The sequence below is a fragment of the Macaca fascicularis genome, chromosome 7 (assembly GCF_037993035.2).
Source record: "Macaca fascicularis isolate 582-1 chromosome 7, T2T-MFA8v1.1".
Taxonomy (NCBI): domain Eukaryota; kingdom Metazoa; phylum Chordata; class Mammalia; order Primates; family Cercopithecidae; genus Macaca; species Macaca fascicularis.
In genome coordinates, this window is record NC_088381.1 from 26,475,587 (window position 1) to 26,491,162 (window position 15,576).

Genomic DNA, 15,576 nt, shown 5'->3' on the forward strand with positions numbered 1-15,576 from the left:
AATTGTTTTTATTGATTTTTTCATAATTACTTATCCCAATTGAAATTTATGATTGAAATTGAAAGTTTGATGTACATATGAGGAGCAAATTTCAAGTTTTCCGAACAAGAAGATGTTACATCAACATTTGTTGAACAATCAATCATTTCCCCATTAAGCTGGAATGCTTTCTGTGTCACAAATAAATCATTTTACTCACTACCATCTGATTTATGGATTTCAATTTTATTCATTGATATGACACTTAATGCATCTCTTGTTTTCATTACTGTAGCTTTATAATAACTGGCAATACATAGAAGAAACAAAATCACCTTTATTCTCTTCCTCTTCAAAAACTCTTAACTATAATCACCCATTTATTTTTCCTGATAGAATCAATGTATTCATCGAAGTAAACATTTGAATAAATGTATTAATTTTCCTACAAAATTTATTTGAGATTTTGGTTAGGTCTATGTTAAACTCTTAATTATTTGAAAAGAACTGATATTTTATAAACTTAAATACAACTTCAAGGAGAAGGTCAAATCTTTTTAGGAATTCCATTTTTTAAAGTACCTCAATTAGTTAAGGAATTTTAGTTTAGTTTTGCTTTTTCACATAGGTTCATACCATAGCCTTATAGATTTGTTCAGTCGTCCCTTGAATCCATGGGGGATTGGTTACAGGACTCCCAATCTGAGGATGCTCAAGTCCCTTACATAAAATGGCATAGTATTTGCATACAGCCTACCCATATCCTCTTGTATACTTTAAGTCATCTCTAGATTACTTATAATACCTAATACAATGTAAATGCTATGTAAATAGTTCTTATACTGTATTGTTTAGGGAATAATGACAAGAAAAAAACTCTGTACATGTTCAGTACAGATACAACCATCCTTTTTTTTTTCAAATATTTCCCATCTATGGTTGGTAGAGTCCATAGATACAAAACCCATGGATACAAAGGGCAGAATTTAAACTTTTTTTTGATAGGATAAGTTTTTAAATTGTTGTTGTACTAAAATAAAGCTTTTAATTTTTGTAATGTTACTTTCATAATTAGACATAACTAAATTATCCTACTGAAAGTTTTACAGATTATTCTTATGGATTGACTAGATTTATAATCATATTATTATCTGTGTTCTTCCTTTCCAATAGGTTTATTTCAGTTTCATGTCTTATCTTATTCATGGATATTTCAGTTTCATGTCTTTGTACTTTAACAAGGATATCCAGAACGGTAGAAAATAGTTATGGTAATAGCAGGTACCATAGCTTATTTCTGATCTTAGTGGAAATTAATCCTTGGTTTCTCTCATCTGTAGAGTGAGAAAGTTGGGCTAGATGACACTCAAATCGTCTCTGGTTATTAAATTCTATACTTCAAGTTCTAAAAGTACATGACATACCTACGTTTCCCTCCCCAAAAGAGGTTTGGGGCCAATTCATTTTTAACTATTTGAATGGTAGCACATTTTTTCTCCCTAACTAAAATTACACTGTGACTATGTAGAGTGTGATATGATATTAAGATACATAACTCACACTCTTTATTTATTTATTTATCTTCATGTATGGTTTACTCGTCTGCATCCCACCCCACCCCCACCCTGCATGTAAATTCCTCGCTAGCTAGTCTGATTCAGCTTTATTTTCCTTATTCCTTTCACTCAAAAAGCATTAGCACTTACAACGGGCTGGGGTAGTATCTTGCCCATCAGAGGCAGTCAATCAGTGTTGGGTGTACGAATTTTAACTCTTTAGACTCTAATTTCACCAACAGGGATATTAAGACTTAGAGAGATAAAGTGACTAACCCAACGTCACATCAATAATTAGCCACAGAGCCAAGACTAGAACTCAGGGATTTGGGAAAGCCAGTGCAGACCAGGCCTTAAGAATGGCATTATGAGGGTCACAATACAAACCATGAAGTTTTTTATTTATCTGAAAATCGAGTAGCTCCCTGTAATCTTAAACCAAAGTGAATGAAACAGAATTTGACTGTTCTGTGTTATAGTATAAGCCAATGGAAGTATTCAAAACTTATTCAAATTCCTAGAGCTTAAAAGTCTGAAGAGAAAATGGGCATCGTTTTTGTTTGGGAAAAGAGGATTCAGAAGAGCCACAGTGGAACATTCAGCTCTTTCTTTTACAATAGCAGAGAAAAGGAGAAAAATATTCAGAGTTAGCATACTCTGGCCACTTAGTGTTTTCTGCCTGAATACTCGCAGAACAGAGCTTATAATTTCACCCAGTCTCGGGCAAAACAAGCAACACAGAAATGAACTCCTATTACTTTGGAAAGAACACTCAAAAGCTAATTCCTTGGGGAAACAATGGCTGCATTTCTTAAGATTATGTATTTTTTAAAAAACTGTAGCTGGGTCCGCCTTAACACAACAGATAAACAAATTGACAACATAGAAACATCCTACCAAAATAAATGTCCTTTCCTCGCCTGCAATTGCTAACCATTCAAAGCAAATACTGAACTTCTATCCTCAAGTGACATATGGCACTAATTTACTCTTTGTACATATTCTAAAGCCTAATAGAAGCTTTGGCAGAAGGTCTTCATCATTCTGGACAGAAATACCTGGGAGTTCTCTTTTTCTATGTCTCAATCTTTAGGACTGCGTAACCTGAAATTCCTTGGAATGCTTTTTCCCTCGAGTTAAGATCAGAATCACTGTACTTATTTGGCGAGAGAAAGGCTCTCATTTATCTTCGTAATTTCCATGCCTTACAACTAGGACAGAACTCTAGACTCTTTTTTTTCTTTTGATTTCTTCACTGAGTAATAAATCATACATAGCTTAGGGATAGAGGAAAACACTGTCCCAACTCTCAGAAGACTTCTGTCCCTCATTAGCTCACGATCCTGAGCAAATCCTCTCATCATTTTGAAAGCAGTTCAGCAAATCCTACTTCATAAGATTGTTGGGCAACATGAATGAGATAAAGTATGTGGACGTGTAAAATATAAAATGCTAATAAAAAGAGAAAAGCATTCACAGAGTCTTAAGGTATCATATTTCATGGTATATTACAGAACATTAGTAATTTTGAAAATTATAAGAATGCATAAGAAAGTAGTTTTTAAGTGATAAAGTATCATGCTGAATCACTTTATATATATATATAATGTTACCTAAAGGTAAGGTGGTATTATGTGGAGGATAAAGCAACTCAGAAATTAATCTTTTAATCCCTTTTTTTAATGGGGAAGCACATATTTGACAAACTAACCAAGGCACAGAGAAGTCAAGCACTTTCTCCAAGGTCACACAGCTTTTAGTGGCAGTACCAAGACCAGAAACTGGGTTTGAACTATTACAAATACGTTTTCTGTCTAATGAACCATGGCACATTAGAAGTATAAGGAATGCCAAACTGAGAATCTACCTTTGGTATCATTAAAAAAAAAAATCAATCTTTCAAATCATTAAATGAAAATGCCAATGTTCTTCAAAGAAAGAATGTATACAGAATATACGTCCTTCGTGAGGACATATGAAACTGCATATGTGCAGATGGAAAGCCACTATGCACATTTATTATTCATTTAGGACATAAAGGAATGCTATAAAAGCTGACTGTAGCTCTTCCGGCAAAGAGCAGGATTTATTACAGACTTTATAATTGGATACAAGCATGAGAGGTCCTCAAAATCAAAGATGGGCCAGTAGGATATAGTTTAAATAGAGCCTCTCTGACCACAGCTCCAGAGAGCCCAAAGCAATTTGTGGTATTGTGGCCACATGCCACTACTTCAAGTCAATTTCCCACAACTTGGCATTTCAGTTTCCTGACCACTATCCAAAACAAGGGTGGATTTTGTGCATTAAACTTCCCTTGCTTCATCATAGCTAGGTTTTTGAAGAGAGATAAAAAGGGGTGCATAAAAATAAGTGGGGATTTAGAGCTGATGATTTTGTGTATTCTTGAAGTATCGATGATGAGAAAGTGTCAAACAACCAAGTCCCATCTTGGCTCCAGTGTTTTTGGGACAGTCTGGCTCAGTCTGGTTAGGATCATGATCAAGAATGTCCCAGGTACAGATTCTAGGGCCAATTTCTAATACTTATCAAATACACACACATATACATATATGCATATACATGTATCTAAATAAAGAGGTGTGTGTGTGTGTTCTTTGTGTATGTAGAGAGACAGAGAGGCAAAAAGAGAGACCACCTTAGCTCTAATTTATGGGATCAAATCTAATCCTGACAGATCAAATTGTAGTAGAAGGTATCAATCATACTTCTTATCTTACAATGGACTAGCATCACCTACTATATTTTAACTCCTTTATGTATGTACTTATAGTTACTAATAATAATAGGAAAAGCTAATATTCATTAAGCTTTTATAATGTGTTAGGAATTCTTAGAGCTTTATAGGCATGTATTCACTCCTCATACAATCCTATGAGGTAGAACTATAATTTTCTTCATTTTTAAAATGAGGGAACTGAGGCACTAGAAGACGAAGTTACTTGCCCAAGATTATGGAGCTAGTAAGTGGTAGAACAGGACCTGAATCCATGTATCTATAGAGCCAGTCTAGTGGCAAAGAGGCACCCCCTCTATAGATCTCCCCAATGTTCTTCCTTTTCTTACTCAAAATTAACCAATTCTAATTGATCAGGTTACATGAGATTATATTGTAGTCCATGTCTTACAGAGAAAAACATTTCTAAGAAACCAAATCAAATCAAGAAGAAAATGAACCACATTTATTATAATTTGAAAACATAAAAGTTAAACAGATTAAACAGCTAAGCTGTCCCATTTGAAACAGATGTCGCAAATCATAAGCAGTTAAGAGCAAGATATCTATTGCACTGCTGAAATTTTAAAACAAACAAAAATGATTACTGGAAACAAAGGTTTGGATGAAATTATTTCATTAAAATATAAACTCTCATCTTACCTCACATATAAGGAAATGGGTACAACTGTATTGAGAATAATAATATATGACCAGAATGTTAAGAATCCGGAGAACACAGAGCTCTTCTCTCCTTCATTCCAAAAGAGGAAAGTTCTAAATTGGTCCCCAATTTGACTCTCCCAGATTGAATTTCCTATTGCAAGAATAATTCCCAAGCATATCAGAAACCCAAAAATCTGAAATAAGATAGAAGTCTGGTTAAGGTTAACTTGAACCCAAAATTAGTCATATCAACATGATCTAATTATGCGTCTAACTCCAAGAAATAGTCATTTGAAAAGCAAGTATGCAAACCTCTTCTTACCATTAGTCATATGAATAAAATTTCAAATTTTTATGTCAGGAACTCAGCTAAATATTTTACATACATTTTCTCACTGAATCTGCCCATTGACGGTCTAAGATGGGAACAGTCATTATTCCCACTTTACAGTTTAAAAACAAAGTAAAATAGAAGCACCATAAAGACTATGTAACTTGTCTATGTTCACATAGTTAACAACTTCACATCCTCAATTTGTGGTAAGTAGGTGGCTTAATTAAAGGAGACCATATGCACTGATTTGTCCTGGATGGCCCCAGTTTACAACCATTGTCCAGATGTAATAGTAATCATGTTGCATTTCACCTTCAAAAGTGTCCTGTTTGGATGATAAATTATATGGCCACCCAAGGCATAAATGCAAAAGAAAATATCAGTGATAAAGAACAATTTCAGACTAACCAAGTCTCTTGGCTATAGATCTGGCCACACAATCCTTACTTGAGGTCAACAAGAAATGTAAGGATAACTAAAATACTTCATGACATGTATACTTTACTTTTAGGATATAAATGTGGGAAGCAACTTGAAAACCATTAGCAGACACTTACATTGTTATTAGTAACAGAATTAGAAAAACACATATTTGTGGGTATAACAACTAGAGAGACAACAAGGTCAATCTACAGTGAGTCTAAAACCCTTCCTGGGAAAGGAAAGGCCACAGACTCAGTGAACATGGTTAAGACCTGAGTTGAAGAAGATGTTGCGGAGACTTGGTTCAGCTGAGTGTCACACTATGTTGGGAGCTGAGACCAGCCAATGTTGAGGGAAGAGTAGGGCTAGAGAACAGAAATGGATTTTCCTCTATTTCCTTTTTCTTCCAAGAAAGAATATTCAGAAATTCTAGAGCTGCTTTCTTCCTTATTCCATAATATGGGCATGTAAGAATAGGTGTATAAGAAGAAAAGATTCAGAAAAGTCTGATTTAAAGTATATTAGAAAACCATATATGAGAGAAAAGTAGGACTGTGAATCCCCAAAACTTCTATGACTTTGGTACCTATATTATAGTATCCTCTTTAATGGCTGAGACTACAAATTAATTAAACATGACTTTAGAGCATTAAAATTTAATGTAAAATACATAAAATGCCATAGTTTAAGAATTGATTTGGCTTATAACTCCCCAATGGATCATCCTATTTTCTAGCATGAAAGATAGGGTCAGTTTGCTCTGTGGTGGGTAGACACACCCTGCATGCCCTGAAGTGGAGTCAGGGCTATTTAAATGAGAAATTCCTTGGGGGCAGAAGGGTAACAAACCCTTATGGGCATGTCTTCTTGGTCTCATAGGCTCTGTATGAAGGTGACTGGTATTGCTGGAGAAAACCCCAGGTCTGCAGGTGATACTGAAAGTAAAACACAAAGCCTGGCCAATATTTTGTGCACAGCAAGTGCTAATTTCCTTCTTTCCTTATTCAGAGTACAACTATTACATATCAGGTAAGCAAATACATATTGAGCTCAGACTCTTTATGATTGTGAGCCTGTGATAGGGTACATGTGAAAACATGGTTTGAAGTCACAGTCTTTATATTTTAAAGTGGCTGTCTTCGAATTTTACCCCTATACAAGCAGACAAAGTAGTATTACACAAAGACTAGATATTATATCAATAATAAGAGGTAGCACAGGCTTAACTGACAAAAGGATGGAATGTAAGGAATATCTGAATATTTTTGGTAATCGGGTGGTAGAGAAGATCATTTCAAAAGAATCAGAAGTAAAAAAACAAACAAAAAAACAGTTAATAAGAGAAAGATAATCATGAGCTAAGGAGGTTAGAGGTCTCTGTGAAGGAGGAGAACTGTGAGGTGCGGCTCAAAGGATTCATAACCAGAACCACCTACATAATTTTCAGGGTTCAGTGCAAAATGAAAATGTGGGACCTTCTGTTCTAAAAGTATTAAGAATTTCTAGATGGCAACAGAAGTTCAATAAACCAAACATAAGGCCCTCTGAGTGTGGGGCCCTGTGTGGTTACACAGATTACACGCCCATGAAGCCAGCCCTGCCCACCATAAGCTATGTATAGAGGATCTGAAAAAAAGGAAGATAACAAAAACACCAAACTGCCTTAAAAACTATGTTTGGTTTTCCAAAAACAAATCCTTGGGATATGGGGAATTTGCAAGACCATGAATACTTCCATAAACACTAACCTACCTCTCATGATAAATTCTACCACTGATTGAGAAATTAGCATAATCTAGAAAATAGAAGGCAGTGTAACTGAGCCTCAAATGCAAAATCCCCAAAAACAAACTCCACAAGGAGAATATAGGCTTCTTAAAGAATTCCCAGCAAGATACAGTAAATATATTAAGATAACAACGACTAGTGATATTGCCTAGTTTTGTAACTTACCCATAGTACTAGAGTATTCATCAATCTATCAATGCTTGTCCTTTTAAACTTTGTCTTACCACTATTCTGCATTAGTTTAGTGTCAGGACCTGCAAAAACAAAAAAAGTAAATAACTTTGAAATGATATGATTATGTATTCTTATTCTTATTATTGCTCACATCAAATGTCTCTGAAAGAAAAAAATATATATTTTTCACAATAATTTAACTTTTATTAAGAACAAGGGCCATTAAATTGTATACGATTCTCAACAATTAGGTTAACAACAATCCTGGAAACTGCAAGAGATGTGGTCTTCTTAGATCAGGATAAATACAGTCAGAACTTGTAGTTGATAGGTTTAAGTAAAGCTATTTTTTCAAAGTCTATGCACAAATAGGCTTCTAGTTTGACATAGTTAAAGATAACACAGTCAAGAAAAGTGAGGAATAATTTGGAAATATTAAAAAGAATGCAGCAACAAACACAATTCAGAACACTAAGGTAAAAAATGGAAAAATAAGAAATCAAATCAGTTTCCCAAAAAGAGTTGAGGTCCCTTTGAAGGAGAAACTAGAATAGCCCCCAAAATACATAAGCAAGTAATTTAAACCTTTATTGTGTATCATATACTGCATGTATATAATATGTAATTTTTGCAAAGACAAGAACTGTCTTAAACGTTGTGTTAGATTTATTTCAGGTAATTACATTATCCCATGATAAGTGCCTTGTTCCCGGAATTCTAAGCATATAATCAACTGCTTTAGAAGTGGGTTATCAGATGATGAACAAATAAAAATATTGAAAAATATTGTTAAAGAAATTCCTTGTGGACAGAGAAAATGCTAAATAAAAGCAATTAAGTTTTAATTAAAGCTAATTTCTCTAGTGTTTCCTCTCCACATAGTCTTCTCATGATTTTCAATCCATAGAGCCATTTAATATAGGAGAAAGGGGGAAATTAAAGAAAGGAGAAAAGGGAGGCACACCCAAAATTATATACCACTCCAGAAGTCAGGGAAGGATAGGCACATCCTTAAAAGACTTTCCTTTATGTAAGAGAAAAACAGAAGCAATAATTGAGGTTTCATAACAATTCATTGTCTTAAGTTGGAAATTGCATCCCAGTGTCCTATTCCTAGCTACTGCTGTGTATAGGAGACCACCCACATTTTCTCAGAATCATTTATTAAAATCCTGGCGAACACGGTGAAACCCCGTCTCTACTAAAAAATACAAAAAACTAGCCGGGCGAGGTGGCGGGCGCCTGTAGTCCCAGCTACTCCGGAGGCTGAGGCAGGAGAATGGCATAAACCCGGGGGGCGGAGCTTGCAGTGAGCTGAGATCCGGCCACTGCACTCCAGCCCGGGCGACAGAGCCAGACTCCGTCTCAAAAAATAAAATAAAATAAAATAAAATCATATGAACATTGAGGATGGGAAATATTTCTTTTATGGTAAAGATCACAAAGGCCAAATAGTCTGCAACCATAGCACCCTGAACATACTTGATCTCATCTGATCTCAGAAGCTAAGCTAAGCAGGTCAGGCCTGGTTAGTACTTGGATGGGAGACTGCCTGGGGATACTTGGTGCTGTAGGCTTTAAAAAAAAAAACACATAAAGTTTGTGGTTGCTAAAAACTGAAATACGGAAAGACCAGTTAGGTGCTGAAAATGTACATTTCATTAAGCACACAAATGCACACAGACTAATAAGGAATCCTCTCTATGGATTGTTAAGCACTTATGTAAATATAACCACAAGTGTTTATATGCACATCTCTTCTTCTCATTGTCAAAGACCCTGAAAGAATTTTCTGCACTCAACAGCCTCTGTTTTCTTATCTCCCACTCGTTACTCAACCTAGTCTCTGGGCCAATCACAACACCAAAACAGATCTGGTGTTATCATCAATATCCTCCATAACTTCTTGACCACTCAGCAATCTTTGACACTGTTGACTATTCCATCTTTTTGAAACATACTCTCCCTTTAGCTTCTGTGTTATAATGTTCTCCTGCTTTTCTTCCTACCTCTTTGGTAGCTCCTTTCCTGTCTTCCGTGATACTTACCCTCCTTTCCCTTTACCCACTTACTAAAGACTGAGAATCCTTAAGACTCAGGCATAGGTCACCTTATCTTCTTACTCAATCTTCCCTGGACAATGTCACCTAAGACCGTAGCTTTAAGACTAATAGTTTTAATAATATAGACAAGATGTGTATCCCCAGCTCATGCTGTTCCTCTGAGCTCTAAATCCATATATTTAAACCTACGTATTGTGTTGCCTGTATATTTCCATCTGGATTCTTCTAAGGCTTCTCAAGTGGCCCTTGTCCAATCTAGCTTACAATCTTTCCCCAAGCTTCTTATCTCAGTATCATCACCATCCATCCAGTTGTGAAGATTGGAAGAAACCTCGGTCATAGTGGATAACTTTATCATCCTCACCTTCAAACCTGGTCATCAAAGGTTGTCAATTCAACTTTCTAAAAGCCTTCTGAATTTATCTACTTCCCTTTCCTTTCACAATCTCCGCCCTAATCTAAGGGACTGTCATCTCTCAACTGTAAAAACCTAGAAACTTTGTCTCCCTGCATCCACTCTGCCCCCAAAACTAACCAATATTTTTCCTCCTCCCCAACCCCAGGACCTGCTGTCTATTTACAAACATTACAAACAGTTTTGGCAAGATTAAGCCTTTCACAATTAACACATATATACCCCACCTGTTTGACAACTTACAATGGTGTCCCGAAGCTCTTAGGATAAAGATCAAAATTCTGGATACTGACCACAAGGTCTACCAGCGTGATCTAGCCCCTATCCATGTCTCCAGTCCCATATCCATCTGTGTTCTCCATACCCCATACTGGTCTTCTTTTTTGACCTCACTTTCCTTACTCCTGCAACAGGGCCTTGGCCATTGATATGATTTTGGCTTGAGATGAATACCTCTTTCTCTCTCCTACCATACTGAAAATCATACGAGTGAAGGTACTACATTTGCTTTTGTTCACATTTTTAATCCCCAATGAGTAAGTAGGATAATGCCCAGCATATAGTAGACATTCAATAAATAATTTGTAAGTAAATTAATTTTTAAGTAAATTAATTTTTTGAACATCTACATTTCACCTATTATCTCAACTAATGCTTACAACAAACTAACAAATTAGGGACTATTATCCTCAGTTCAATAATAATAAAACTGAGTTTAAAGAATTGAAATTGTGTGAGATTTCTCATCTAGTAAGTGTCAGAGTGAGAATTTGAACCTCGACGTAAGTAATTCTAAAGTTCTTGGTCTTTACTATTTTCTAAAACTATATGAAATAGTCAACCAATATCTAAGACTGTGTCTTATTCAGGATCCTAAAAGGAAATAGATGACACATCGAACAAAGATAATTGGAGGAGGTTTATTTATAAAGGAACTCTTCACAGAAAGCGTAGGTGGGATTATAGGGGAAACAAAAGGTTAGTGCATTAACGAAGGGCATGTAGCAATCAAGCTGTTTCTCCATCTGAGCCAGAAGGGACGAAGGGAAAGAATGGCTACTGGACCCTAAGGGAAAGAGGTGATAGGAATTTGCAGCCCTTAGAGTAAGAGTGGCCTTCTGCTGATAGATCTGGCCAGCCTGAAGTTACCATACAAGAATGCAGCCTGAAGGAGTAAATACCTTGACTGTAATCTCCTTTCTCCTTTTGATCTCGTCCTAGGGAGCCCTGAGACAAAGCCCAGCCAGAAGCAGAAGTACAAGGTAACCTGTTAATATAAACCACACAAGTAAGCCTCCTAGGGCAGAAAGAAGGGTGGAAAAAGGTGAGAGGAAATCTGGAGAGGCAAACAGAAGACATCTAGGACAAAAATGCAGTGTGCACTCAAGATGGTACAGACTCCTAGAGACTGTTTAAATGAATATAATTCCTGCCCTCAGAAACAAGATTTTCTCCTCTCTTAAGCGTAAAGAAGGCATTACCAGGGAAGTGTAGCCTAGCTATTAATATATATTAGACCTTCATAAATAATACGTTTGTAAAGCAAACCATATCTGTGTTATCTATATTCCTTGCACAATTCCTAGTGGTAGGTATAACTAGAGTAATAATACAGAAAGAATACTTAATAATTCATTGGATATTTTTCATTAGACCTAGGTGTTGACCTGGAACTAGTTCCCCAACTAAATGTCTTAAGACTTAGAGGTTTTGCGACATCCGTTTGTACATCTCTGACACTGACGAAGCCAACCACTAATTCTTCTGTTTGCCAGCATTCTAATAAAGCTTTCTACCAACATTTGTAACCAGACTAAAGTCAATGCAGGCATGCTCTGCTTTACAAATATCCACTTGATAAGGTCCCCTGCAAGTGAATACCGTGGCCAAATCACAAGAGAAGGGAGTATTCCCTCTCTCCCTGCTGCCTGCTGCCAAAGTCCAGAGAGCACTAAGTTTTTCCAACTCTCAGCCTAGAGAGCAGGCTGGGTGCTCTGAATTAAATTTGAAAGGAGGGAGAAGCAGAAAAGGAAGGAAAATAACATTTGTCAAGCATCCTTTTCCATATGCATTATCTCATTGAGCACTTAAAATGACTCTAATGTACTCATTATTATCCCCATGTTACAGCAGAAAAAAAACTAAAGCTTAGGAAGTGTAAGTAACCAAAGCTTACAGTCCTATAGCTGGTAAAAATAATAATAATAATAACAATAAATAAAAAAATAGTAATAAATCCAAACTCAGGTCTGCCCAATCAAAATTCTGTGAACTTTGTGACAATTCCTTGGAGGGAGGCCTGTTCAACTTATCAGCCAACTTCCATGTTTTTCAGAGCATTTTCCCATAAAGGAACCTTACAAAGAAGAACTTGGCCTCTCAGTAGTTCACAACAGCTGCCCTAGCATGAAACACTGTAGCTGAACTTGAGTCCTGAATTAGCCATTCCAAACAAGATCACAGAAATGCAAAGTTTGGGGCTTTATCCCATCCATAGGATGAAGCACTTCTATCTCTATGATCACAGGAAGCAAGTCAGGAGGGTATTTCCCATCAGAAGACCATGAAATTTCCCCATCATTAAGTAGGAAGTTAAAGGAATGTTCATGGACAAGCTTAGCTCTCTCTTTATCTGTGTAACGAAATATATGATCATATGTTTATTTCCCCAACTAAAACATAAAAGCTCATTTCTAGGGATTTCCCAGGTCTTTACAACGGCAGTGCCCCAAGCAGCAAGAGCACTGATAACACTGACAGCTGACAGTATTTAGAGGAATTGGGAGAACAATTCTAGGTTTGGAACACTTTTAAGATTTTAATGAACACTTTGTTGTTGTTGAGGAAGGTCAGTTAAGAAAAACATTCCAATTTTGATTGCACATAGTCAAGAGGCCCAAAACACATCTTAATTTGGTGTCACAATAAACAGGACTTTTAAAATCAAGGGCTGGCAATTGAAGCCATGAGTACAATTTGAGTGGCTTTATGAAATGGTGCTACTGTAAGCTTTCTTAGCAAGAGAGGGCCACCTTGGGCCTACATAAATAAAGCAGAGAAAAGAAATATGGTGGGCAAGAAGAGTAAGAGGCACCTCCCCTCACCCCACCCACCCCCATCATGCACAGTCTTTCCAGAACCCACTCTCCTATTTACGAACAGTGGAAAAAGTTATGGAGTATAAACAGAAATGATTACAGGATCAAGAAGCCTTTTCCAAAAGGTCTGCTTGACCTTTGCAAACTACAAAATTAACTGCACAGCCAGGGGCTTTCTTTCATACTCTTACTCACTTTAAAGGCAGATTCATACATAAAATGACAAAGGTGATTAAGATGGGGTTAATAAAGAAAAATTAAGCAGTAGGTATCTAGCACCCACTGTCTAGTTAAAACTCCAGCATCTTTAAGAATAAGATGGCAGTAGTTCCTCATACAGCACGGCCACCTGTACTCTTTTCAGAGCAATGGTGTTTTCTCCTGGTGTCCTACAATCTGAAGCCAGCTCCAGAGCACTACTTCGCATGGAATGAAAGCACTGTGCTCATCAGAACTTGGAGAATCGTAGACTGTGCTAGTGTACATTGCAGGTAAGGTTCCCATAGAGCTGGGTCACATGCTGTACCTGCAAAAATAACCATTCCAAAACACCAGCTGGTATTTCTCAGGATGCAGCCTCTCAGGATTATCTTCTCATTGTTGAGGGAGTGCTTGCTGTCTTTCCAAGAAAGGATTCCCATGAATTTATCTAACTTGTTGTTAGGCGCCTCACAGACAACAATCCCTGGAAAATAAAAAAACAAAACAAACCTCTTTACGACTCACCCAAAATTCTCTTCAGAAGCCCACAGCACTGTTTCACCACTGTTTCCCTTTAACAGCACGGGGTTACATACACAGAATTGTGCTAGAAAAAATAAGCTGGGAGGTAGAGAAATGGAAAGCCATCAACTATTTTGAAACACAGTTTTCTGTACTGTCCAAATAAAAATTTTAAAAAAAGAAAACAAATAACAACAGAAACCTTAAGAGCCATGGGATATTTTTTCTTTAAAAAAAAAAATAAAGAGCATATCTTTACTTCTAGTTAATAACAAATAATTTTTGAAAAGATAAAGCAGTGACTGTCCTAAAAGTTTCTCTTATTCCATCTCTTTCAGCTAAATGTGAACTTCTACACAGTTTAAAATAGCATACTTCCAGTCTCACAACAAAAGTTAACCATCTTTCTAAGCTCATAATCAGGATTTCAGAGGTCCTACTGTATTGCACCAGAAAGAAACCTGGGCCTTGTTTGCCACATGTGTCTGAGAATGCGTGTGATTCCTTTCAGCTGTTCTATGCTTCTTATCTTGATTAGATTCAGAGTTCTGGGGACTCTCAAAGGCACCATATAACTTGCCCCTAGAAGATGTTTGTAGTTTCTTTAATTCCAAACCAAAGGCATGCCCACTCCAAATCAATGAATCAATTCGTTCCATTATTTCAATATGAAAATATACATTTAGGATGGGGGTTCTCTAGATAGAAAAAGAAACCACAAAGAATCTTTCACGGACCCTGTCACAAAACATAACTATTAGATTAATATACATATCCACTGCAAAAGGTGAGGAAAAATTATTATACATAATGAGTACAAAGACACAAAAGAACAGAATGGAGGGAGAGAGGAACAGAGGGAGGAAGGAAAAAAGAGAGGGGAGATATGAAAAAGGAAGCTGTGGTTAGATCCAGTCAGGATTTGAGTCGGAGTTGGGGGTGAGATTAGTACCTACAAAGTTCTCTCTCTCAAAAACAAACAAACAAAAATACATTCATATTTAATCAGAAGTCAAAAGGGCAAGTTGAAACATAAAACGTAGCATTTGGAAAATAAAAAGGGGACTGTATCTTTAGCACTGATTAAAGAGAAAGGGGACCAAGTAAGCCTAGAGATCTACATTACACTGACTCCATCCACTCTCCAAGCTGCCGTCTGAACTTAAAAGAGGCTTCTTAGGTGGGTCCCCTTTCTCCCTAGGATACTCCCTTTAAAACTACTAAACAGAGGTAACAGCAGCCAGTTGCCACAAGGCCACTGGTCACTCCTGACCAACCAGATCACTAACAGCCCTTGCATTAAAAAAGCAAAAGCAAATAAAACTGTGAAAGGAATGAGGGACTCACTCACGGCCTCAGGGCCGCTTTTCCAACCTCCACCTGTCTTTCCCCAGTATAACAAAAGTACTGCCTAAAGCCTCTCCACTTAGGCACTCACTGGCAGTTTCCCAGACATCCCTATTTCCCACTGCTAAATAGAGACTGCTGGCAGGAGGATTTGGATAAGACAAATAACCTTGCCAAGGGAAGGGGCTGAATTCTGGTTAGCTCCATTATGGCCTATCACTGATAGTAAAAAGTAAATTAAAACCGATTTAAACTGGCTCAAGTTGTTTGGAC

At 36.8% G+C, this 15,576-nt stretch overlaps 1 protein-coding gene and 1 pseudogene across 3 annotated transcripts in view; one reads left to right on the forward strand and one right to left on the reverse strand.

The window, feature by feature from the left end:
- The window catches only part of ATP8B4 (ATPase phospholipid transporting 8B4 (putative)), a 258,688-nt gene that overhangs the window by 120,727 nt on the left and 122,385 nt on the right, over nt 1–15,576 (reverse strand). For all 3 annotated transcript variants that reach the window (XM_073995770.1, XM_015452812.4, XM_065547325.2), the window contains 3 exons: nt 13,760–13,918; nt 7,649–7,737; nt 4,936–5,132 (listed from right to left, as the gene is read on the reverse strand). In XM_073995770.1, the coding sequence (XP_073851871.1) occupies nt 4,936–5,132; nt 7,649–7,737; nt 13,760–13,918 (445 nt within the window). The remainder of the gene's footprint in view (nt 1–4,935; nt 5,133–7,648; nt 7,738–13,759; nt 13,919–15,576) is intronic.
- LOC123574724 (5S ribosomal RNA) lies at nt 9,112–9,234 on the forward strand (annotated as a pseudogene).